Source organism: Hevea brasiliensis, chromosome 8 (assembly GCF_030052815.1).
Source record: "Hevea brasiliensis isolate MT/VB/25A 57/8 chromosome 8, ASM3005281v1, whole genome shotgun sequence".
NCBI lineage: Eukaryota > Viridiplantae > Streptophyta > Magnoliopsida > Malpighiales > Euphorbiaceae > Hevea > Hevea brasiliensis.
Genome location: NC_079500.1, coordinates 6,378,340 through 6,404,585, shown reverse-complemented (window position 1 = coordinate 6,404,585; position 26,246 = coordinate 6,378,340). Strand labels below are relative to the sequence as shown.

At 32.6% G+C, this 26,246-nt stretch overlaps 2 protein-coding genes across 5 annotated transcripts; both read right to left on the bottom strand.

Moving 5' to 3' along the window:
• Positions 1-1,322: 1,322 nt before the first annotated feature.
• LOC110653885 (uncharacterized) lies at positions 1,323-5,346 on the bottom strand. Of its 4 annotated transcripts, XR_002494644.2 has the most exons (5): positions 5,100-5,336; positions 4,924-4,986; positions 2,814-4,594; positions 2,036-2,235; positions 1,323-1,878 (listed from the first exon to the last, which is right to left on the bottom strand). XR_002494644.2 is itself a non-coding variant. In XM_058151099.1 (2 exons), the coding sequence occupies exons 1-2, from the start codon at positions 2,135-2,137 to the stop codon at positions 1,633-1,635; spliced, it is 348 nt and encodes a 115-aa protein (XP_058007082.1). In that variant the 5' UTR covers positions 2,138-2,350; the 3' UTR covers positions 1,323-1,632. The 4 variants fall into 4 exon arrangements, 1 of the variants encoding a protein (XP_058007082.1); XR_009150531.1 differs by having other exon boundaries at positions 2,036-4,594; positions 5,100-5,346; XR_009150532.1 differs by lacking the exon at positions 2,814-4,594 and having other exon boundaries at positions 5,100-5,320.
• Positions 5,347-6,129: 783 nt separating this feature from the next.
• On the bottom strand, positions 6,130-7,986 carry LOC110653867 (putative disease resistance RPP13-like protein 1). Its single transcript, XM_021809675.2, has 2 exons — positions 7,589-7,986; positions 6,130-7,514 (listed from the first exon to the last, which is right to left on the bottom strand). The coding sequence occupies exon 2, from the start codon at positions 7,502-7,504 to the stop codon at positions 6,368-6,370; it is 1,137 nt and encodes a 378-aa protein (XP_021665367.2). The 5' UTR covers positions 7,505-7,514; positions 7,589-7,986; the 3' UTR covers positions 6,130-6,367.
• Between the last annotated feature and the right edge of the window lie 18,260 nt (positions 7,987-26,246).

Genomic DNA, 26,246 nt, shown 5'->3' with positions numbered 1-26,246 from the left:
TTATTCATTTCACATTCCACATAATCAAGTCCAATTTAAACTTTTGATTATTATTACAATTTTAAATTTATATTTATTGGATTCACTGCACTCTCCACATATTCAAGTTTAATTTAATTTTTTTTTATCATTATTATAATCTTAAATTTAATTATCTTTATCGAATGCAATTCACTCTCCACGTAATCGAGTTTAATTTTAACTTTTCATTATTATTATAATTTTAAATTTATCTTTGTTGAATTCACTCCACTCTCATATGATCAGAACTTAATTTTAACATTTTATTAAATTAAACTCACCCTTTTTACTATATTTCAATTTATAATATACTTTTTTTTAAAATAATTAATTTATTAGTTTTTTATATTTCAATTTATAATATACTTTTTTAAAAAAATAATTAATTTATTAGTTTTTTAAATATACCTTTATTAATGTGCATTAAAAAAGTTAAATTTTGATTAAATTTAAGAATGATTTAAAAAGATTAGCCATCTAATTTTAATTTTAATGAAATAATATGACTGATCTAATATTAATGGAGGAATATATTAGAAAAAAAATTAAGCGGATTGAGTATAAGTTGAGAGAAAGGAGATTGAGGTGGTTTGGTCATATGAAGCGTAGACATGCGGAGGCTCTAATTAGACAAGTAGAGCACATTAGGTTAAAGGATAGAAAGAAAAAAAAAAAAAGGGGATAGACCTAAATTGACTTGGAGGAGAGTAGTATAACATGACCTAGAAGTATTACATATTTCTGATGATTTAACCCAAAATCGTTTAGAGTGGAAAAAGCGAACCGACCCCAAATTTTTGAGATAAATGTTTAATTGAGTTGAGTTGTGTATTTATGGAATTGAAGTAATATATAAAAATAATAATAATAAATAGTTGCATAATTTGAGATACAAGTTTTACTATTTATTAAAGGTCTTTTACTTATTTTTTACTGAAATTTAAATATCCAATTAATAATAAGAACTCAATCTAAAAATCTTGAAAAAAAGAAAAAAAAAAACCAGGAATCATCTGCAATTCTTGAATAAAATAGAGAATGATCTAAAAAGAGTCGAGAGGCAACTGAGACTCCCTGCAGAGAAACTATTAGCAAACTTGGTAATAGTTATAATTAGTGGCTGATAATTATTAATTATTCAATAAATTACAATGACGTGTTAATTATTAATTTATTAAATGATCATTTTTTAAGATTAAAAAATTACATTACATAATATTTTATTTGGAAAATTATGAATTTATTATTAATAGATTTCAGTACCTTAAAAAAAAAAATGCTAATAGGATAACTCCCAAGTATTTCAGCGTATCAAACGAATTGACATAACTTTTGAAGGTCAAAAAGCTATTAAATGACTTCCAATGGCCAATTTCAGTATATGCAATTTATTATATATTTTACGCAATTCATCTTGGTTGGTTGTGAATTTAGGCATTCAAAAACACATGGAGGCTGTTCAGCCAAGTATCAAGGGTGGCCATGCATTGGTCCTTTTGTAGTTCCCCTGCCATTAGCAAACATGTGTGGCTACTATAACTCCTTCACCAGTCTTTCATAAAATACATACAAGTCCCTCCCATTACAGGCATAGATGCTGTAAAATATGATTCATTTCATGTCCTCAAAGAAACTTGAATGCAATTGAACAAGAAAAAGAACTAGTGCAGTTACAGTATTCCGAACATTATTCACATAGCTAGTTGCAGCTCCTACTATGCTCAGCTCCACTTCATTATGGGGAAAGGCCATTTTCGTTCTCGCGAGTTGGATACTTGAAACCTGTCTTGAAGAGGATGTTCTACATAGCAAATGCAGTAACAATTCATGCTGGTCAGAGAAAACACCATGGCAATCCTGTTTTGACAAATCAAATTAATGAAAAATAAGTTAATCAATTAGCCGACACAGAAATCTGATTTTGAGTATAGAATATCAATGATGGTCACGTGATCTAGGCGATATAATGGAAAGGATCCAAGAAAGTACTGTTGGTCAAATAAAGACTACTGACCGTAAAGTTTCCAATGAAAGCAACCAGAGCAAAAGGGTGGTGGCGAATGTAATTTGGTGGTTGCAGCAGCCACAAAGATAATGCAAATGGAGCCAATTGCATCCTGGTGAGAAATCAAACTGAGCTTCCATTTCCCAAGAGATTCCAAGTGCCTTTGTGTCTTGCAACGCATTCACATAACCCCTTCCGTTTGCAGCTATCTGCAACAATAAAGAATAAGTCAGTGCCATTGCATATCAGAACAAGTTAACAATATCCTATTGACCGAGAATTGTTTATAAAAGATTTGGAAAGAATAACATTGCATATCATAATCACAGTTGTCCATAGAAAATAACAAAGCTTTGGCTAATACAATGCATTTCAAAACAACAAAATAGAAAATATGGACAATCCAACTATCTAAAGCAGAAACAACATTTAGGATAATTAAAATTGCCACAAACAATTTAAGAATTGTGCATGATAATTGAAAATGACTCCTGCAAATATAGCTCTCTATAAAATTAGAACAATAGTCCTGATAAAGAAGTTGCAACAAGTTCAAACCTCTAGGAAATAATTTCAGAAACACCAGTCATACTGAAAAAAGCCCGTGAGCAATGTTACAGCTACCGTATTCGTGAATTATGCATATATGATCTCTGCATTTAACTCTATCATCATAAGAGATGCACAAAAAGAACAGACAACAGAAGAAGATTACAAAGATTCCATCAGCATGAGAAAGTGAAATATAATGATGAACAAGGTAAGAGATTGAATAAAGGAATAATACCTGAACTTTTCTCTTTTCAAAGCAGAAAATTGACCACAGATCTCTACCAACAATTCATCGTCTCTTTTATGCTGAATTTTATTCAACTCTATTCATTGGAAGTGCATGACATCCATCTTAACGTAGAGGATGCCAGCGAACAGGCCAATAGTTTCCTTTTTCTTTAGCAAACTAGTGTTAGAGAAGAGGAAAAGACTTATATACTGGGGATCCAAGTGAAGTGAGGAGTGGTAAGGTTCGGAGTTTGAGGAAACCCAATGTCCACAAATCTTCCAAAGAGGTGAGGTTTTGGAGGCTTCCTACATATGCATCTCAGATTCTTGAGTGTAATGATAAAAAGAAAGTTAACCAAAATGGAAGTAGCCAGCCATTGTCATCTAGAAAGAAAACAGTATTTGTACTTCAACTTTTGCCTCTTTTGCCTTTGATTACCAATCCCTCCAGATCTTGCTTATAATGGAAATCAACCCACCCCAAATCTAATTCTTCAACGCTTTGCTTCTTCTCTCAAATATTGAAATCATGTAATGTGAAGTTCCCCTTGTAGATGAGCCTTAAGCATTTTAATTTTGGCACTAAGCCATGTAGGACATCACTAGTAACGAATAGTGATTTATGGTAACAGAAAGATAATGCTAAGAATGTTCTCTGCAATAGATGTCATAACAACTAGAAGTGAATGATGACTGTTGAAGCTTCATTTAAGATTTTGTAGCCTCTAACTTATGTCCAAATTAGAACATATTTCTATTGAGCTAGATCACTTACTTTCGAAAGTAATTGTGCAGCTATCCTACATTAAAACTCCTCCAAAAGGCATAGTACATCCTAATTTCAAGGGGCTCCATCATGGTCATGCAAGAATTGTACTTCTGAAGATCTTGAATCCAAACCATTTCACACATTTATTTAGAAGATCAGTGAGAGAGACAATACTCTGTGAATGCTCTTAAACAAATCTTTGACACTTTTCATATCTACCACTCTTGTATTTACTTTCACTTAGGCTTAAATCACATCACATATCTTGTTTTGATGATATAAAGTTTGAAAACTTTGATTATAAAGCATGAAAATATTTAAGGTCTAAGCATTGACTTTTTGCTATCCATAATAAAACCAACTCATTCTTGTCAAATTCAAATCTTTTGGAAATATTGCACAATAAGTAAGGCATTGTGCAATATATTGCACAATATGCAAAACATTGTGCAATGCATCACTTCATATGAAGGAAGATATTGGATATCTTTTGGAAACATTGCACAATATGCAAAGCATTGTGCAAGACATTGCACAATATGCAAAGCATTGTGCAAATCATCACTCCATATGAAGGAAGATGATGATAGCTCAATCTCAAAAATTAAAAAATACCAATACTAGAATGATTGTAGTTCTCATTCCACAAATCATCTAGAATGGTTAAAACCTTCTTCAGAGACAAGAATGTTAGATTTATTAGAGATATATACATATGCTTTATAATCAAATTTCAATATATCATCATTATAAACAAGTTGAGTGTAAATTTTCTTCCCTACTCCATCCATGCCCGTCATTGGAAACATAGGAGCTCAAATTATTTGCTTCATACCTCATCAACAATTCAAATACAACATACTTATCCTTTTCCCTTCCATGAATATTAAACTCCTTCACCAACAATGGTGTTGGAACTCTTTTGCACAATCTATTGGAAACCCCTTCAAAGGTCATCCTCAAATACATGATCACAATTTCTTCGTATAAGTCATATCCCTTAGTTAACTTGAGCAATTCTGCATGTGTCAAATTTTCAAATCAAATGTTTAAGAAAAAGCAAATAATAATAACTTTCAAAACTTGCACATCATAGACAATACGGTCTGAGGATTGAAATCAAGAGTGAGACCAAGTTTTTGTTGAATCACCAAATAATATTATTTTGCAAATTGGTCGTTTCTAAAAAACCCTAATTATAAAGAAAAAAAATAGCAATTTTAGCTAAGGCCTTAAAATGGTGGAGATCTATAAAGTTAATAGTAGATCTTTTCATGAAAGATTATTTAAAGTTAAAACATCAAATTAGAAAACAAATCTAGAAGTCAGAGACCATTTTATAACTTACCTTCACCTCTCTTTCTTCCTCCTTTCAGCTGATTATCCAAGATCTAGGGAGCTTGACTTGAGGCTGTGTCAAAAGATCAAATCAGTTGATGTATTCCACTTCTTAAAAAGAAAAAAAAATCAAGAATCAAAAAATAAAACAAGCAAATTAATGAGGATAATATCTCTGAGCATTACCTGTTAGGTGCAAGGAGATCTATGGAGCTTAGCAACTGATAGAGAAGAAAGAAAATTGGAATAAGGGAAAAGATAAAGATTGAGGAGAAAGAATATGTCTTGCGTGTTTATTGGCAAAGAAGAAGACTTTAAAAAAGCAGGGCAAGAGTGTTGAAGGAAGAGGAAAGTAGAAGGAATGGGCGGCTGATTTACAATGAAGGAAAAAGTGGTTAAAAAGTAGAGCATTGAGTGAAATCCTGTCTGCTAGACTATGACCTTTATTTAGGTATACAAGAGAGTTTAAGTCCATTAGATTTGAAATATACATAACCAATTTTTTATTCCTTTATTAGAAAATTAATAGAATTTTTATGCAAATTAAATTTATTATTACCTTAAAATATAAAATATATGAGAGGTATTTTATTTTTTGAGTTTATAATAAATTAAATTAAAATAATTTTTTTTAAGATTAAATTAGAATATCAACTTTTATATTGTTAAAAATTTTATAATCAAAATGAAATGAGCAAATTATTTATCCCATTTTCATTCTTTGGTTCTCATATTCTTAATATTCAATAATTTGATATTTAAATTGTATGGAAATTTCCATTTAAAATTCAACCGAGTCCTCCTAGTTGGACTCACACGGAGAGAGAAAAAAATGGGAGACCAATAATGGCATAATGCTTGATTCGAAGCTGCCAACCAACATCAATAATGTGGAAGGACGCGGTTCAATAATTTAATGTCTTATTTTTATTATAGGATAAATATCACAAGTAATTATTTAATTTTGTGAGTATTTTATAAAAATTCTTAATTTTTAATTTTTTTTATAAAATTAATTTAAAAATTTTTAATTTTTAATTATAATAATTTTTATAAAATTAAATTAAAATTAATTATAAAAAAAATTAAAATTTAATAATTTTTGTAAAAGCACCAACCGTGTGTAATAGTTACTCTCTATGATATCATCTTCTTATTCTTCCAACAAGTCAAGTCAACTGAAAGAAATATTGCAAATTGAAATTGTGAATGTAGCATGGCCAAGAATCTCTATTAGGCCATGGATAAAATCCTAGAGCATGGACTTGAGTGGCTGTATATATCACACATGACTTGAGTGAATTCTTCTGAATAAACATCATGCATACAAATATAAAGCATTTTGCAGTTGATTCAAACTTAAAATTGAAACTCTGTTCTTAATATGAAAAATTGAAAGTACAAAAGCAACTACTCATCATTCTTACTGTTTGTTTGTTCTTTCGATCTTGTTTTTAAAACAAGTCTCTTCTGAAATTGTTATTATTTGAACTACTTGCAGTGAACTTAGCCAGATCATTAATTAAACCATGCATCACAAATCGTGATTCTTCGTGGCTTGATCTCTCAAAGAATGACCTTGATAATAATTCTTCAAAACATTCAATTCTCTTTCTAGTTGTTGAAGGCAAAAGACCCTTATCTTCCCATAACTGATATAATTCATTCCTATCAAATTCGTAGTCCTTTGGAAACGAGGAACAGCAATCGAAACATTTCTTCAAATGGGGAGGAAGATGATCATAGCTCAAAAGCAGGGTTGGAAGAATGTTACTTTTATTCTCAGGTAAATCCCATATCTTAGATTCTGATATTTTTGTCCACTCATGATGATTTAAATTAGTGCGCAACAAGCCCCCATACGTTATGGCTGCTAGTGGTAGGCCTTCACACTTGTTTGCTATTTTTCTCCCAATTGCTAGAAGATTTGGATGCTCACTGAAACTAGTCCTTGCCAGTGCATGTTTTGCAAACACTGATAAACAGTCATCATTTGACAGGAAATTTAAATGGTAAGGAGAAATGGCATCCATGACTGTTGAGACTCCTTTGTTTCTTGTTGTGACGATGATGATGCTTCCTGGGGCTCCTGCAGCAAAGGGTTTACACAGAATTTCCCATTTTTTATAGTTCTCATTCCATACATCATCCAGAACAATGAAGAACTTCTTCTTGGACAGTTTTCCTCTGAGCATCGACTGAAGTAAATCTAGATCATTGCCGTTATAAGTCCTCGTGGTAAACTCTGGATCTTGCAGGATTGATTTTGTTACTTCCACAACATCGAAGTTGTCAGAAACAAAAACCCATCTTTTAAAATCAAAAGAATTCATCACTCTATGATCATTGTAGACAAGCTGAGCCAGAGTGGTCTTGCCCACCCCTGCCATCCCAACTATGGCAAACACAGAACCCCCACAATTGCCAAATGCTTCACTGCTGAGTATCAATTCAAGAAAGGCCTCTTTGTCCCTTTGTCTCCCATAAATAAATGATTCATCAGCACACAATGAAGTTGATGGGGTTCTTTTCCAGAACTTATTGAACATCTCTCCTCGATTACTTCTCGGATATTTTGATATTGTAGCCATTCCTTATTTCCTGGAAACAAATCAAAATTAAATATAGCTGGGCTTGAATTAGAACAAGAAAAAGAACAAGGTAAAATTCGTTACCCAAATTCTGTTGGCTTCTTCTTGGCTTGTACTTGTAGGCTGCAGCTTTGTTTTGAGCAATTAGACTTGAGCTTTCAATTGCCAAGTTTGGAAGTCCCTCTCCCGTGTTTGATAAAAAAACAGACACGTCCTACCATTTTATAGAGCACTGAAGCAGAGACAGGGATCTGCTAAGCTGCCCAGGCTTAAAGGGTCTACAAGCGTTTCATGCACGTAGCGGCACATATAGATACAAAAGCCAAAGATTCCAGAATGATTTCTTAGAAAACAGAAAATTCTTCAGTTCATACTTGAAATGCATACTTTCCGCGGTGATTTAATGGTTTATCTCAAAAAAATGAGTGAATCTAAATCAAGGGTCACTTGAAAGCCACATACTAAAGCCATCTAAGCTACCAATCATGGGTCAATTTATTCATATTGAATGGTCGTTTTGACAACAATATCATCGTAAATTATGTATTAAATTTGTACATTAATTTAGAAATGGGTAGGATGAAAATTTAATAAATTCAAAATTAGACATGGGAATTATTATTATTATTATTTTGTCAGAAAAATGGTGAGAGCCGTGTGCTTCTTTTTCTTTTGCCTATCCCAACTCCCCAAGAATATAACGAATATTCCCGTTGAGATTATTCTATATGAGATTTTTTAGTTTAAATTTATATACAAATTTAAATAGAGTATTCAATTAATATATTATAACAAAGCGGAAATATATTATTATTATTATTATTTTAAAAAATAAAAAATAATTAAAAAAATATTATATAAATAAATATCCCAACGAATTTAGAAAAAAAAATTTTTTAGGTCAACATATTACAAAAAATATACATATTAAAAATAAAATTTTCAAATACTAAAAGTTTGACATTTAAAAATTTAATAGGATAAAATTTGATCAATCTAACTTATAATTTTATGCAGAAAGAAGATAATATTCGAGCAAGTCATACAAATAAATTATTTATTTTAATGTTTATAAAAAAAAGAGGTTAATTAACCTTCATTTTAATAAATGAATCTGCCACTGAAATAACCTCTTCAATAATTCAATTGCAAATTCAGTAGTAAAAATATCTTGAATAATTTTCTATATTATAACTACTCCATAATCATTAAATTAATATAATTAATTTTTTTGTACAAAATATATTTAATTAATTAAACATACACCCTTTAATCTTTTTAATAAATTAATTATATATGTAAAAAAGGAAGTCTAGAAAAGAATTCACCATAAGTTGTCATGTGGCTCCAAAAAATTCAACAAGATCATGCTCTAAATAGAGATTAACATGCCATTTGGCATAATAATTTAACGATTGGATCAATGAGATTTTAATTTGAAATTAAAAAAAAAAAATTCTCTTCAGATTATTAGGCCATATATATAATAATTATCCTTAGATATCTCATATAATAAATTATTAATTATAGCAATATTTTTTTTTTAAAACATAAAGCTAGATTTTGATTTTCTTTTATCTTTCCATTTTAAATAAAAATGTTCTATATTCTCTCAAAGTATGTTCTTTCTATTAATTTTTTTTTCCTTTTAAAGATTCACTAACTTTATTTTGAACATATTTATTGTTATTTATAGAGATTAGACTCTTTTTAGGTTTGACTTTGAGTTAAAATTATAAACTAGTTAAATTTTAATGGTATATATTATAATGTTAAATAAAATTTATTTATTTATTTGTAATTTATGTGTCATATATACATTAAGTTAATAAATATGATTAATATAGTCAAATCAAATCCGAGATTTATGTTTAACTTTATTGATAAATTTGAGTTTTATCTCCTCTTTTGAAAAAAAAAAAAATAGTATCTCCTCTTTTGTGGGAAGTTAATATCTAGAATTTGTTGTTTCTTCTTTTATGAGGATTTTTTTTTTAATTATGGAGTTATATTAAGTATTTTATTTTGTTATTTAGGTAAAAGTGCAATAATAGCACGTAATTTTTTTTTTTTTTTTTTTATGAGAGATCAAAACTTGATGAATTTTAGATTGGGCTCGTAGAAAGACTTTAGAGTTGAATATGTTGTATTACCGTTAAGTGAAGCGTGTTTCTTACCGAATGATAAAATTAAATACTTTGTCAATATAATTAGATTATTCAAATTAAAATAATTACTATTATTTTTTTATAAGTAATTTTTTTAAAATTTGTTATACAAAATTATAACAATATGAAATTTTATATTTTTAAATTATTTTTTTAAAAGCTCTATATTTTATTTTGTTAAAAAAAATACTAAATTCAATACAGATTTAAATATATTTTGTAATTTGAGTTTAAATAGTTTGACTTGAAACATTTATTCATTAACCGACGACATCCAAAAAAATGTCCAATACACACCTTGAAAGATTAATCGAAGCAAATCTTCTTCCAATTACAAGCATTTAAATTTTAATGGGAATTAGTAGTACGTTGTTTGCTTGAAAGAAAATAATTTATTTGTTAAAAATACTTTAGATAAATTAATTTATTTTCTGTGATTGATTACAATATATATCAAAAATTAATTAAATATTATTTTCTCCTACTCAAAATATATTTAAAAATATAATTTATGTTCAAATAAAATTATATATATATATATATATAAACATAAACGAACAAACTATAAAATTATATATATATAAACATAAACGAACAAACTAAAACCATGAGAAACAAGCATTTAATATTAAAAGCAGTTAATTACAAAGCACACTCCCAACAAACCCTAACAGCTGAAAACAAGTATAAGAGAACATAATGAACAGAACACTGCATGTGACAAACCCTGACTATAACAGGAAAGTTCACAGACTCGATCTGTTGTTTTTAGGGCAAGCAATTATTCTTTATTTCCCTATAGGGTATACAAAACAAAGAACAAATGATATTATAAGTACCACACAACCTAGCAATATCTTAAGAAACATGAAGCGTTAGTGCTTAGCTTCTCACACTTTTCGTACTTTAATCTTGTATTGAGCTCCAGTAGCTTGGTCTTCCTCCCTAAAAAAAGTGATGGTGGCACCACTTCTGAGATCCCAATGATGAACGAATTCAAACCACCCCTTAGAAAATACAGGCTTCAGAGTGTTTCCGCTTTTGGTAGTGCAGGCAAAATTCCAAGCCCTCCCTTCCATATCTGCCACGAGAAATTCGACCCTGTTACCATCTCCGGAAGCTGGCAACGCTGCTAGACTATAATCTGGTATTTGTAAACCTTTGTCGATATCGATACAGGTGAGTTTCTTTTGAAAGATTTCCATAGCTAATATGCTTGGAGAATGGAGATGTTTAGGTCTGAGAAGAGCATAAGGGGGCATTTTATAAGCGATTAATGCATGATCATCTTTTTTTCTTTCTTTCTTTCTTTTTTTTTAACAAATTAATTAAGAAGGTTCTATTAATTGTTCAAACTATCCAGCAATCTTATCCAGAATCTTTCAAAAACATTAATGAATGTGCATGTGCACAGCTCATTGTCGTCAATATTATTTACAAAGCTGGTAGATATATATCGTTTGAAGTTTTGAACTGTGCATTTTTCTTTTTCTTTAGTCAAATCTCCAAACTTATACATGAAGAAATCAGCAGGTACGCAATACTAATGACATGGACTTGGTTGGTCGTGCCCTTACCAAAGATGGCGAGATCTTAATTTGATCTGGCTATATATATGTGGAGTTTTGACTATTTGAAGTTTAGAGATTCTTTTAATTTCATATTCAATCCTTTGAAACATTCTTTGGTGACAAACCGACATAATATATCACATTTGCTTCTCGTCCTTGGGGTATACCATATGCAAGATTCTCTAAGAGACTGTATGACCAAGATTCTATATGACATTTCAGCATAAAATGGAGATTATATAAAATTTTCAAAGCACCTAATGATCATAGTAATTATTAATTAAAATTATTTGTTGGGCTTGGTCCAATTGAAATGGCACCCATATTGGGCTTGGTTATGAGGGCACCACATCAATCTAACAATAAATTTTTATCCTTAATGCAGGTTATTGGCAAATCAATCACATCAATGAATTTCTTTCGCATGGTGTGGATTAATCCTTAAATTTGTTGTGTGGGTGGAGGGAGGAGGGGGATTTTCTGATTCAATTTATAAATTCCGAACATACATATATTGCAAACATATATGTATTGTAAATAATATTTTATTAGATGTGAATTTATTTGACCTTAATTAAAAAAATATAGAAACTTATTTGGTAAAAAGACTATACAGGTATATTTGATATTTTTTCTCACACACATATATATATATATATATAATCCCAACAAGTTCATGATTGATCAACCTCTTCTTGTATAAGTTATAATTGGTGCCTATAAATTAACATTTAAGGTTATTCGACTAGTAGTAGTATTGGTGTTGTGTTATTGCATTAATAGCTGAGTAATTATGTGACTTTTTTTATAGCATAATAAAAGGGTAAAGATTAAATTTTTAACAATTATTTTTTTATAAGGGTTCATTTGAATAAAGATAAATTAAAATTACTATCTATTTATTTAAATTTATAGCTTAAATAAAAAAGGATAAGGTTATCATAAGCTCACTGATGTCCCAAAATATGTTCAAGAGGGGGGTGAATTGGACTTAAAATAATTTTTCGGTTCTTGCTCAAAACCTTTGAAAAATTACAGCTCAGTTCAACCTAATTTTTCTAATGTGAAATATGTGTGTGATACTGCTCAAATAATTAATTTATGCAGAGTTAGCTCATAAGTATTCAGTATACTGATCTAACAGAATATATTGATAGTCAGTAAAAATTTCAGTAATCTGAATAAAATCACTGCACAACAAACAAAGCAGTAAACAGAATATATCAGTTGACAGCAGATATAGCAGTAGGCAAATTATATCAGATATCAGCAGATTTAATAGTAAACAAATTTTCTCAGTTTGCATCAGAGTTAATAGTAAACAGTATTAATTTTCAACTCAGCAAATATACTTCAATCAGAAAATTAAAGTGCATAAATTTAAAGAGTAAGGGTTGAAAGAATTGAATACTGAATTTTTATAGTGGTTCAGCGTAACAAGCCTACATCCACTTTCTCAAAGATCCCACTTTGAGTCTTCACTCCACTAATCTTCTCTTTTAAAGGCAAGAGACAAAAGCCCTTTATAAATCTTTACACTAAAGTTTTTACAAGTAGCTTCACACTTCTACCAAGTATTATCCCAAACACTTTTCACAACCAAACTTCAATAGGTGCTTGTATGACATCTTATAAATGCTAAGAAGGTGTTTAAAACTCAATCTCACTCAATACAACAGAATCTATAAAAAAGAGATGAGTAGGTAAGCCAATGGTGAGCAATAAAAACAATTTGAGCACTTTGAATGAAAGCTTTTAATGATCTTAAAAGGTTAGGAATAGTAGAGAGATTTTCATTCAGTGCAAAATGGCCAAGGATATATGTATTTATAGCTTTGAAACGTTTTTTACCGTTTGAGAACTCATTTGAATGTTACAATTTTAAATTTCAAGAAAATAGCTGTTGTTTTTTTGTTTTCTGCGATGTTGTGCAGAGTTGAGACAGTTAGCATACCAAAACAAATAGCAAACTAGTTAGCATACCAGAACTAGTAGCTAACCAGTAAGCATACAGGAAAACTTTTCTGCATAACTTTGAACACTTTAAAACTTTACACCAAATTATAATAAAATACTTTTAGGCCATTGATAATTCAAAAACAAGTTTTGAAAACTTAGGATAAGAATTTGAGAGATTAAAAATAAGTGCCAATGGCTTCTATTCCTCAATTCTTTTCACAAGCAATCCTAAAAGTTTAAACTTACTTTTATACTACATGTACCTTCAAATTTGATCTTTAATGCAGCTTGGAAGGTAACTTTTTCTTTCTTTTTTGTCTTTGATTCATCTTGTGTTATTCTTAGGATGTCAACCTTTCTTTAAAACACAAGTTCATCATCAACTCCATGAATCTTTTTTTTTTATCCTTAAAGAAGCACAACACTTAAAACAATGTTAGTTTGATTTTAGTTGAGTTTTGTTATCATCAAAATCTATGCTCCTTTGAGCTCATGGGGTCAATAATCTCCCTCTTTTTGATGATGACAAAACTCAATTGAATCACCATGTAAGAATTGACAAGTGTGAGTATGTGTATGAATGTATATGTGGGAATAACTCCCCCTATGTATATACTTATATCAACACATATTAACAAATAACTCTCCCTTAATAATTCCAATAAGATATTCATAAGTATTTTTAGTCACAAGGAGTTTTAGGCAAGTATGACTAGAATATTAACTAAATATGCAAAAGATATTTTCAAAATATGCACAAGATATTTTCACAAACAACATATAACAACATATAACATATAAATCACAAGATATATTAGTAATGTCAATCATTCACTTCTCCCCCTTTTTGTCAGCATCAAAAGAACATGGGAGAAAACATACACATATGTATAGACCAAATCTGTTTAAGTGCAGTGAACTAAAATATACAAAATAGTAGATAATATAGCAAACTAATTAAAGTCCAAAAAACTAAAAATAGCAAATAAAGTAGCAAACTAAGAGACAAACTGTCAGACAAAATAAAATCAGTAAACATTCAGTATGAGGATCTATCCTTTCAGCCTAGAGCTTCTTCTGATTTGTCTCGGAGCAGCCATCTTCACCATTTTTGGCTTGACAGGTTTATCACTCAAAGTTTGAAGGATTTCAGTAGCCATTGCAGTTCCAGGTGTTAAAGGAACAATAGGGCTAGCAGCTAACTCAGATGCAGCAACAGTGTAACGCCCCTTACCCGTCTACTGTATAGCCAAACAAGAAGTGCCACATTCGGTGTCGGAGCACCCTATCTTGTTTTATCATATCTATTGTCAACTTTTAATATCATTTAAAAGTAGTAATCCATGTGTAGAATTTTTTTTTTTTTTTATAACTTATTTCTGTGGAGACCTGGACAGAGCCTCCTCTGTTTTATCAGCATCTGGCGGGTTCCACTAATCACCTGTTAATATGTTCATATTCATTTCACTCATTTCCATATCATATTCTCTTTTATTATATCATTCACAACTAATTATGAGATCTCAAAATGAAGTATTATCTATTGCATTCATATGAAAATTCATAGATAATAAATTACGAGTTTTTATTTCAATCTCAAAGATTACCTACAAGTCCAAAATGAAATACATCTTAAACTAGTAATTACATCATGACTAGACATAATGAACCAAAATACTAGTCTATACATGGGCCCTACCAAAATACAAAAGACTGGTGAGGTGAACTCTGGACGATGGCAGATCTGGTCGAAACTCTGTCCGAACACTACTATGGTGGCTGCTGCCTGAGCGGCTGCTAATCTCCAGTACTTACGCGATAGAAAACCAACGCTCTAAGCATAACGCTTAGTGGTGTATAATTTATAATAACAATAACTAAGCAATTTAAATAATAATTCTATATATGGCAAATTTCATAATTTCTAGGTATTTTATATTTTCATTTCACTTTGGAAAAATTTAAATTATCGGGATCTTTTCTGTTTACTTATTGTATATTCAGTCTTAATTAATTATTATCAGTGCCCAAGAAATCTATAACAAATTATCCAAGATGGATACATGGGAGTATATTAGTTAGACAGCCATATGTTTATCCAGTATACATCTGTCAGGCACGAGGACCGCTGTCAGGCTTGTAAAGCTAGAATAAAGTTTGGCACAATGACTAATAAGTAGGCATGTAGCCTATAGAACAATTATACCAGATATACATTATCAGTTCATGATTTTCTCGGTAGGCAGTACTGCTATCTGTAGTCTCTAATTGGTATACCAATCGATCCAAACTAAATAAAAAAGTCTAGGTATACTATGGGCAATTACACATTATTACATATTTATTTACATGTTCATATCACTTTATAGTGGAAAAATAGGTCCCAAATACCTCTTTCATATGGTTTAGTGTTCAATAGCTTGTTAGGGTTAAATTTCCTACCATAAGATAATTTATCTCATAGACCTTTCTTTAGTTTTAGTTTTTGTGTCTCACATTTACCTATCTATATGATCAGTTTGTAGCCACTGTTTGGCCACACTTCCTTCATGGAAGTTGTTCTTCTATGTTTAAACTTGAATTTTAGTGTTTGAATCACTCAATTTGGGGTTATAGAGCTCAAGTTATGGTCAAAATACCATAACTGGTCCATTTGCCTCTAAGCTGTCCAGAATTGGCAATTCCTGGTCAATAAACTTTGACCAGTCATTTGATCATTTTATGGTCATTTTTAGACTTAGATTCCTTTATAAGATTTTTTCCTCTATGTCTTAGAGACTCCCAGGTACAATTTCATAATTTTTCAAGCTTGGTGTAGTGAGTTATGGTCAATGTATTAACAAGGACTCTTAATCCTATAAAGGCAATAGTCAAACTTCAAGGCAGTATGTTTGACTCTCTTTTTAGGGTCTTTACACTTAGAATTTGATAAAGGTGTCTGAATCAATGTTGTTGCCCTAAATATCATGTTTCTAGATCATATTAGCACATCTCAAATGGAATTTCCTAGTGGGAGTTATGGCCAAATGAACACATGGGTATCAAATGGCATTATGGGTTCAACTTAACATTTCAAGATTTCAATTCTTATCTTTAGCTAATATTTTCCCTAGGATGCAATGGGTTTTGGAGCTTGGTCAAAACATAAAAATTGTTGAGCTATATCTTATAAAACTTTTGGCACTAGTTTCACTCAATTTGCAACTTTGGAGACCAAGTTATGGCATTTTTGCCAAAACTGGTCAAGCATACTAAAGGAACAGTGTTTTGATCAATTTCTAGGTTGGCAGTTTTAGTAACTCAACTTGTGCTAACAATTTGACTTGATTAAAGGCAAAACTGGGTCAAGTGCTCTTCATGAAAACTGTAGCCCTATATCTAAGCTTTCCATTGATGTAAATTTTAGGTCATTTGGACCAGTATAGAGAGATTTATGTTCATTTGGTCATTTTCTGGGTTTCAGTGTTTGGTCATCCGGGTTTGAGCAGAGAATTAATCATGATTTGGACAAAATTTGGGCATAGTGTTTGCATGAAAAATATGCTATTTTGAGTCTAATTTCACCTCCAATTGGCCTCATACCAATTGGAGACACACATTTTTAGTTATGGTTTAATAAAGGGATTGGACTCCTCAAATCCCAACCTATAGAAAATCAAACACTCCCAATATCTCAATTCCTCCAACTTCCTTACTTTAATTTGCATGCAATACACTTCTATAAGCAACAATCTCAACTCAATAGGTCAATTTCAAGCGTTTACATAAGGTTCTCAATCATTTATATAAACCCTAGTTTTCAAAGTTTTAAATTTACACAAACACTACACAATCAAACTCCCAAACATTTCAACTCATCACTCATTCTCATGGAACCATTTTTCATCACTTAAAAGCAACAAACTTCAAGTTCCATGGCTGCTAAAAATCAAGAGTTCTTTCCTTCAAATTTTCTTTTCAATTTCATGTAAATTTTCACTTGATTTAGCATAATATTTATGCTTAAAGAAGAGATTAAAAATTTAAAGCACTAACCTTTGTGGTGACCTAACTTCAAGCTTCCTAAACTTTAACTTTTCTCCTCTTTATGGGTATCTATAGCTTCCTTAGGGTGTGGGGAGAAATTTTTGTGAAGTGGGCTATGGGTTTTGATGGGTAGAAGCTTGAAAAATCAAGCTTTAAAGCTTGCCATCAATGGAGGAAAGAAGGAACAAAGGTGTCGGCTCCAAGGGGAAAGAGAGAGAGAAGAAATGGAGGAAGAAGATGTAAGTGGGTGGGAGTTTGTCCTCTAGTGCCTATTTATAATTTTAAAATTTTTGTACTTTAAATTTTTGAATTTTCCATATGCTTTTTTTTTTCTTCTTCTTTTCTAATTCAATTCCTAAGGTTTTTGACTTATGTTAATTTTTATTCTCTCAAATTTTTAATTTTGACATTTAGGTCAAAATTCACTTCTGGGAGTGAAATGACCGAAATGCCTTTCATAATGCATACCGGGTGATTTTTATTATTTTTGTACCAATTTATAAATTCTCTAAATTTTTCCTATATTTTCTTTACATTTATTTCTTTAATTTATGCCTCCTCACTATAGTTTAGGTGTAATTCCAGACATTTTGACTGTTCGAATAAACATTAGTCATCAAAATAGTAAAATATACAGACTACCTATGATGAGGGCGTTACAAACAGTACCGGATTCTGCAATAGGCTTTTTGCCAGTTTTAGCCTTTTTGCCAGATGGTTTATCAGTTTCTTCTTTCTGCTTACTTCTTTGTTCCTCTTTAGCTGATTTTGCTTTTCCTTTAGCAAGTGCAGCAGGAGTAGGAGTTTGTGGTTCCGGCTCAGAAGCAAAGTCACTCATGTCATCTCCATTTCCTTCTTTGCTACCTCATTTTCCATTACTATCATCTGATTCTTCTTCCTCTTTTTCAGTTTCTTCTTCTTCCTCTTCTTGTTCTATTTCCTTTTCTTCTTCCTCTTTTTTCTTATTTTTCTTATTGTTCTTCTTTCTCTTCTTCCTCTTCTGTTTCCTCTTCTTTTTTTGTTTATGGAACAGAACTAGTAGCAGCAGCCTTACTGGTTTCTCCAGCTTCAGTGCTTGAAAGACCCAAATGAACTTTGATTTTGGATAACTCATCCAAAATTTTATACATCATCATCAAAGTTTCATCGATCTTGGAATCAAGTGCATTCATAAGAATATCTTGAAAAGATTTAAATTTTTGTATTTCTCCAAATTCAATCTCAACAAACTACCTTAAATTATTCACTTCTTCTAGAATTCCTTCAACATTAAAAGTACCACTTGCACTACGCTTAGAATTAACACCTTGTTCAAACCTTAGTTTTTTGTCATCATCATCTTTTTGCAGACTTGTAATTGGGATCATATTTATTCTAAGTTTCTCATTTTCTAGGGATATCCCAAAGTCTTTAAATATGCCATTAAGAAGATGGGCATAGGGTAGTCTGTAAGGTGGTTTCCATTTCATGATTTGTTTTAGCATAAAGTAGGCGAGATTAAACTCAATTTCATTCACAATATGCCAAATTATGCAGAGATCAAGTGTGCTTAAATAGTTTGAACTACCAATTATAGGATTCAGCACATAAATGATGAAGTTATGAAGGATTTTGATGTGTTGGTGAGCATGGGTTATACTGGTTTTATCTTTCACTTCTCCTTTAAATACTTCTGCTTCAAAATCTCTTTTATTGAACCCTCCAACAGTAAAGACTTCTTTATGAGAATAGATTTTATTCTCACTGTTTGGGATGCCTAAGGCTCTGGCTAACCTTTCTGCTGTTACCTCATAAACTTTTCCTTTCATTTTAACCTTAAAAGATTCATCACTTTTAGCATCATCAATTCTCAAATTTTTGTAGAATTCTTGAACTAAATCCACATATATTCCTTTAGTATTCTAGCATAATTTGTCCCATTTTTGGTATTTAAATAAAGACTGTAAAGGAACAGAGACTTCATTAAAAGCAGGCCAGTGAATGTACCTTGGTTCATGATTGGCCCTTTCCATAAGCACAATTGGAGCTTTTGAAGTCTTTTCCTTTTTAGAACCTTTCTCTTGGACAGGCTCACTGGTCCTGTTCTTGGACTTTTCTTTTGTTTTTCCAATGACCAGAGGAGCTTCTTTCTATAGAGGAGGTGATGTAGGGACACTAGCATTGGTAGAATCTGAAGATGATAAGGGTGTGGTGACCTTTTCTTTGCCTTTTCCTTTTGACCGTACCATGACCAAATCAGAAAAAGTTGGTAGTAGGGATAGAGAAGCTAGGTTCACAAAAATGAATAATGTGAGCAGTCAACGTATAACCATTAGAAGTATATCAACACATTTTTGACACAATGTCATGTATTATTAAAAAATTTTAGGACTGACAGTAAGAAATATTAGGGTTTTTGAGAATCAACAACAACAAATTCATGATTTTTTCATATAGCCCATTTTGGTGTCATGAGAATACTCAATATAAGAAAATCCATCAACTAATTTCAAGAGTGAGAGACGAAAGAAAAAAAAAATGTAAAACACTTATCCAACAATGTTTTGAAATCAATACCTAATACTTGTAGAGAGAACACAAATCAATTTGAATGATTTCCTTCGGCAAAGTGAGAGAGATATCGAGGAATGAATAGGAAGGATTTAGGGATTTTCTGTTTTGAAGAATGCGGAATGAGAGCTTTGTTTTAGAGCAAATGGGTTTCGGAAATTTTAAAGAAGATGAAGGGAGATGATGGTTGAGAGGGTTGTGAGTGAAACGGGTTAACAATGGAGAGGATATGCATTCGATCAGATTTCGGGAATAGATGCGTTGGAAAAGCGAAAAATTTTGAAATTTAAACTTGAAAAGATAGAAATGGAAATTTTGCAGAGAGATTGATACTGTGTATCAGTGGAGAAGCAGAGAAGATTGATGGTTCTTCAAATTTTTGAGTCCTGTGCCAGAAATTATGTTCATTAATATATGAAAAGTCTATTTTGCCCTCTAAACACATAATGAAACATAGTTTTAGACAAAAAGGGGTATTCAAGTAATATGCCTTTTTTTTTTAAATACAGAACAGGCCCTCAGAAAAGAAAAATAATCTTAGAATTTTAGTACAATCAGACTTGACTACCAGTTTGCCAATGAAGAATTAGGAGCAGTGGTAAAGCTTTTAGCAAACAAGAAAATTAGCAAACAGATTAGTATGCCAATATGATAAAATTCTGCAGAATACTGTTCACGTCACATTAGACCCAGAAATTTTCAAATTACATCAGAAATTTCAGAACACATTTTTAACACTACAAATCAACATATCACTTCATTTTTATATAGAAACATGAATATGCATCAAATGTTAAGCAAGAGCATCAATCATACCATGTTCTCTTCTTATTTTGCAAAAAGTTTCCTCGTTAAGTGGCTTTGCAAAAATGTCAACAAGTTGTTTTTCAGAAGGGACAAATTCAATTTGAATATCACCATTTTGAACATGGTCCCTAATAAAATGATGTCTAATTTCAATATGCTTGTTTCTAGAGTGTTGGATAGAATTTTTTTGATAAGTTTATAACACTATTGTTGTCACATCTTATGGGAATGTGATCAAATTTAATTTCAAAATCTTCAAGCTATTGCTTCATCTATAAAATTTGCGCAACACAACTTCCAGCTGCAATATATTCAGCTTCTGCTGTAGAAAGTGTAACATAAGTTTGCTTTTTACTATGCCATGAAACTAATGCATGACCTAGAAATTGATAAGTTCCAGAAGTACTTTTTCTGTCCAATCTACTACCAGCAAAAATTGAATCACTATAACCAATAAGATCAAATAATTCACATTTTGTATACCACAAGCCAATGTTATATGTGCCAATGAGGTACTTAAAAATTCTTTTAACAGCTACAATATGAGATTCTTTTGGACATGATTGAAATCTTGCACATAAACATACACTAAAATGAATGTCTAGTCTAGATATTGTTAACTAGAGTAAAGAACCAATCATACCTCTATACAGTTTATTATCTATCTCCTTACATTTTTCATCTTTCTCTAATTTGATTGTTGAGCTCATGGGAGTTCCAATACTTTTCATGTCTTCCATTTTGAATTTCTTTAACATATCCCTAATGTACTTGGACTGATTTATAAAAATTGCATCTTTCATTTGTTTGATTTTCAATCCAAGGAAAAAAGTAAGTTCATCCATCATACTCATTTCAAATTCACTTTTCATCATGTTGGAGAATTTCTTACAAAGAGAATGGTTAGTAGCACAAAAAATGATATCATCTGCATAGATTTGCACAATGAGCATGTCTTTTCCTACTTTCTTAATGAAAAAAGTAGTATCTACTTTTTCTCTTTTAAAATCATTTTAAAGCAAAAATTTACTAAGTCTCTCATAGCATGCTCTAGGAGCTTGCTTTAAACCATAGAGAGATTTAGTAAGTTTGTAAACATGATTTAGAAAATGAGGGTCTTCAAAACCAGGAGGTCGAGCCACATAAACTTCTTCATCAATATATCCATTTAAGAATGCACTTTTAACATCCATTTGATAAAGTATGAAATTCTTAAAAATGCAAAAGCAAACAACATTCTAATAGCTTCAATTCTAGCAACTGGAGCAAAGGTTTCATTAAAGTTAATACCTTCCTCTTGGTTGTATTCTTGAGCTACTAGTCTAGCTTTATTTCTAATTACATGTCCTTTTTCATCCATCTTATTTCTAAATACCCATTTAGTTCCAATAATAAAATGCTTTTTAGGTTTAGGAACTAGTGACCACACTTTATTTCTTTCAAATTGATTTAGTTCCTCTTGCATGGCAAGAAGCCAATTCTCATCATTTTGAGCATCATCATATGTTTTGGGTTCAAATTGAGAGACAAAAGCAACATTACCAAAATATCTTTTGAGTTCAGCTCTTGTCATCATTCTTTGTGATGGACTATCAAGAATGTCATCTTTGGAATGATTTCTATGGTACCTTCATTCTTATGGAATGTCTTGATGTAGAGGTTCCTTAATTTGTAGTTTTTCCACATTTGGTTGGGAGTCTTCTTCAATTTCAACATTTGTGAAACAAGGAAGTTCTTCTTCTTTGTCATTTTGATCATCCTCTACTAGTTGTTTTGGATCAAGCTTATCTTTATTTGAGTTCTTGGAATTTATAATCTGCTCATTTTCATCATCACAAAAATCTTTCCTTTGTAAGGAAATGTTAGCATCATTAAAAAGTACATGCATTGATTCCTCTATGGTCAAGGTTTTTCTATTATAAATCCTATATGCTTTGCTATTTATTGAATAACTAAGAAATATTCTTTCATAAGATTTAGCATCAAATTTCTTGAGATTGCTGTCTTTGTTATTCAAAATCTAACATTTGCAACCTAAGACATGAAAATATGCAATATTAGGTTTTCTTCCTTTCCAAAGCTCATAAGGAGTTTTCTTTAAAATAGCTCTAATGGAAACTCTATTTAGAATGTAGCATGCTGTATTTACAGCTTCTGCCCATAAATATTTTGATAAACTGTTTTTTTCAACATTATTCTTGTCATTTCTTGAAAAGATCTGTTTTTCCTTTCAACAACTCCATTTTGTTGTGGAGTTCTAAGAGCTGAAAAGGTATGATAAATACCATTTTGAGAACATAAATTTTCAAACAAACTATTTTCAAATTCCTTTCCATGATCACTTCTCAAAAATGTAATGCAATAGCCTTTTTCATTTTAAATTCTTTTGCAAAAAGCTTTAAATACATCAAAGGTTTCATCTTTATGAGCAAGAAAGAAAGTCCATGTGAATTTTGAAAAATCATCAACAATTACAAATGTGTATGCCTTGCCTCCTAGACTTCTAGTTGTGATTGGACAAAAAAGATCAAGATGCAATAACCCAATGGTCTAGACGTAGTTACAATATTTTTTTATTTAAAAGATGATTTTGTATGCTTACCAAGTGCACATGCTTTGCATTGAAATTCTTTTTCAAAACTTAACTTTGGAAGGCCTCTAACAAGATTTCTTCTAGAAAGTTTAGTTAGTATGCTCATGCTAGCATGTCCTAATTTTCTATGCCACAACCATGCACTATCATCAAGAGTCATAAAGCATATTTCACAATTTTCTTCAAGACTTGTTAAATCAAGTAGGTAAATATTATCTATTCTAGCACCAGTAAACATAACATTATTTCCATAAATCTCATAGTGTGTAGGAGTAAAAATGACTTTAAAACCATTATCACAAAATTGACTAACACTTAAAAGATTATATTTCAAACCTTGTACTAATGCAACATTCTCAATGCAAGGATTTTTACCAATAGTTCCACATCCAATGATTTTAGCTTTACTTTTATCACCAAATTTGACATAACCTTCTTCTTTCAAAGTAAGAGAGGAGAATTTGCCTTTATTTCCTGTCATGTGCCTAGAGCAGCCACTATCTATGTACCAGTGTCGACACCATATTTTGGCCGATCCCCAGAATCAATAAACTTCGAAACCGATCCCTAGCACTAAGTCTCTTCTTGCCATCTAATCACAGTTCCGATCTCTCTTCACAGAGAGTTGAGTCAATGCTAAGCTCTCGTATCCGTTAAAGCCTTACCGGTCTCTCAAATCATTCACCGATCTCTCAAGCCAATTGTCGAATATCCTGACCAGTTAACTGTATTCCCGATCTCTCTTGTCAGACAAGATTGAATTAACACCAGAACCTTGCTGCCAATATTTATAATCGACCTCTCTTTTAAAAGTTTAGAAATAACCAAGCCAAGGTTCTAATCCGGTTTAATGAAGATCCCGATCTTAGATGTTCAAGCCAAAATTTTCAATTAAGTTCCGTTTAGCAATCTCATGCATGTTGTATTTTCCGATCTCTCACACTTAGGATAATAATAATTTTCAGTTGTCTCAATATACTCAGACAATCAAGTGTTTAGAAATTTTTCGATCACAACCATTCATCAAACAAAAAGGCATTCTATTTCATTTCATTGCAAAATTTGTACAAGTTATTCGGCTGGGGGATCACCCCCAGCCTGATCTACATTTTGCTCATCCTCTCCTTCCTCTTCACTATCCTCACCCTCGCCCCCGAGAGTCAGGTCGGCCATCCAAGAGAAGTCCTCTTCTGGGTAACGCTTCTGGAGTTCGGCCAAGAGGTCCTTGTGAGCATTCACATAGGCACCAGCTATCCCTGTCACCATTTCTTCATCTTTCGCCTTAAGCTCCTCGATAAGTTGAGCGACCTGAGAAGCTTCGTTGGCCCGGAGCGCCTGGACTTCCCTGAGAGCACGATCCCTTTCAGCCAGAACATGATTATGTTCGGCCACTCTGTCTTTATAGAACTTCGCCCACCCCTCAACTTGAGATATGTAATCCTGAGCGGATGCGAGTTGGGATCGGAGGGAAGCCATTTCCTGATTCTTCTTCTCGACCTCCTTGCCCAGGCGATGAGCCTTTTCCCGAACTATGGTCTAGTTCACCAGGCACTCCACGTTCAGGCTCATGGAGCGAGTCAAGATATCGTCAAGGCTGTCCGGGGATAGCCTGTCCCGATCCTCCCGAAGGAAGATGGAAGACCTCAAGACTTTGGCAAAACCGGGGTTCTCCCGAACAGTCCGGTTATTCTTCAGGGACTCGATCAACGTTTGAGCGCCACGAGAAGAGGATCTCACAGAAGATTGAGAAGGACCCCTTTCTGTGCTTGGAGCAACTGGAGGGGGTGGAGTCGGCTCTTCCTGTTGATGAGGAGATCGGACAGCTTCAGTGATCGACGGCCCCGAAGGTCGGGACGGGCCTCCTTGCGTCTCCCCTGGTTCATGGCCGGGAGTTCGAAGCATTTCCGAACGCTTCATCTCCTTTACTTTCCGGCAGATCTCTCTTTCTTTCTTCCGCTTCCTAGAACCCTCATCACCCGCCATACCTGCACAAAGAAGAGGTCAGTGAGATCGCTAAGGTCCTGAGATCTGAGATGTAGAAAATACGATCTGAGGTCGAGAGCGAAAGTTCGCGATCTTGGCGGTGGCATTGTATGGTCCAATGGTGCAGCTCGGCGGTCACTGCATCTAAACAGGAATACTTTTGAGTGGCAGCCTGATTCTTCAGATCCATCACTATTAAGCTTTCCTCCTGGTTCAGGTTAATGCGCTTCGAAAGCAGGGGCCCCTGGTGCCACCAGCTACGGGGGAAGTTCTCAAAGCAGGTCGGATTTTTGCTCCTCAGAATGAAGAAGCGGTTCTTCCAATTTTTAAGGGAGGAGGGCAGATCGGTGAAGAGTCCACAATGAGGCTTCGCCTGAAAGAACCAGTGCTCATCGTCCTTTCGGCGAGTTAGCCTGTGCAGTTCAGCGAACACCTTAGCCGTAGGTCTGATTCCCTTAGCTCGGCATAGACCTCGGAAGGCTACTAAGATCCGCCACGAGTTAGGATGAACTTGAGCAATGCACACCCGGTGAAGTTTTAGGACCTCCTTGAAGAAGTCATCCAGAGGGAACCGAAGACCGGCCTTTAACTGTTCCTCGTATACCATAACCAGGTCATTCTCTTCAAAGAAGTGATCGGCTCGGTGATCGCCGTGGCACCGGATAAGTTCGTACGAATCAGGGCGAATATTGTACTCCTGGCTAAATGATTGTAGATCGGACTCTTGTAAGATCGATGGCAGCTCATCCATAGGGAGATTCTCCCTCCCTGAAGAAGGTACGTGCCTTAATGGTTCGATCCGCCCCCGAGCTGGAACAGAGGCCCTAGGAGGTTCTGTTTGCGCGTTTGGCCCGACCACCTTTTCTTCGTCAGACGACCATGAGAACTAAATGGAAGGAGGACTCGCCGCTCTTTGACCTTCGGTACTGCTCATTTTCAAAAGAAATAAAGAACTTAAACTAAAAAGAAGATCAAAGCCCTTACCGGAGTCTGATCGGCGTCGGAAGAACTTGAGAAAATGAGAGAACTTCGAAGTTGTGAGCAGGAGACTGAAAATGGAATGAGAGAACAACTGGCTAACCCCC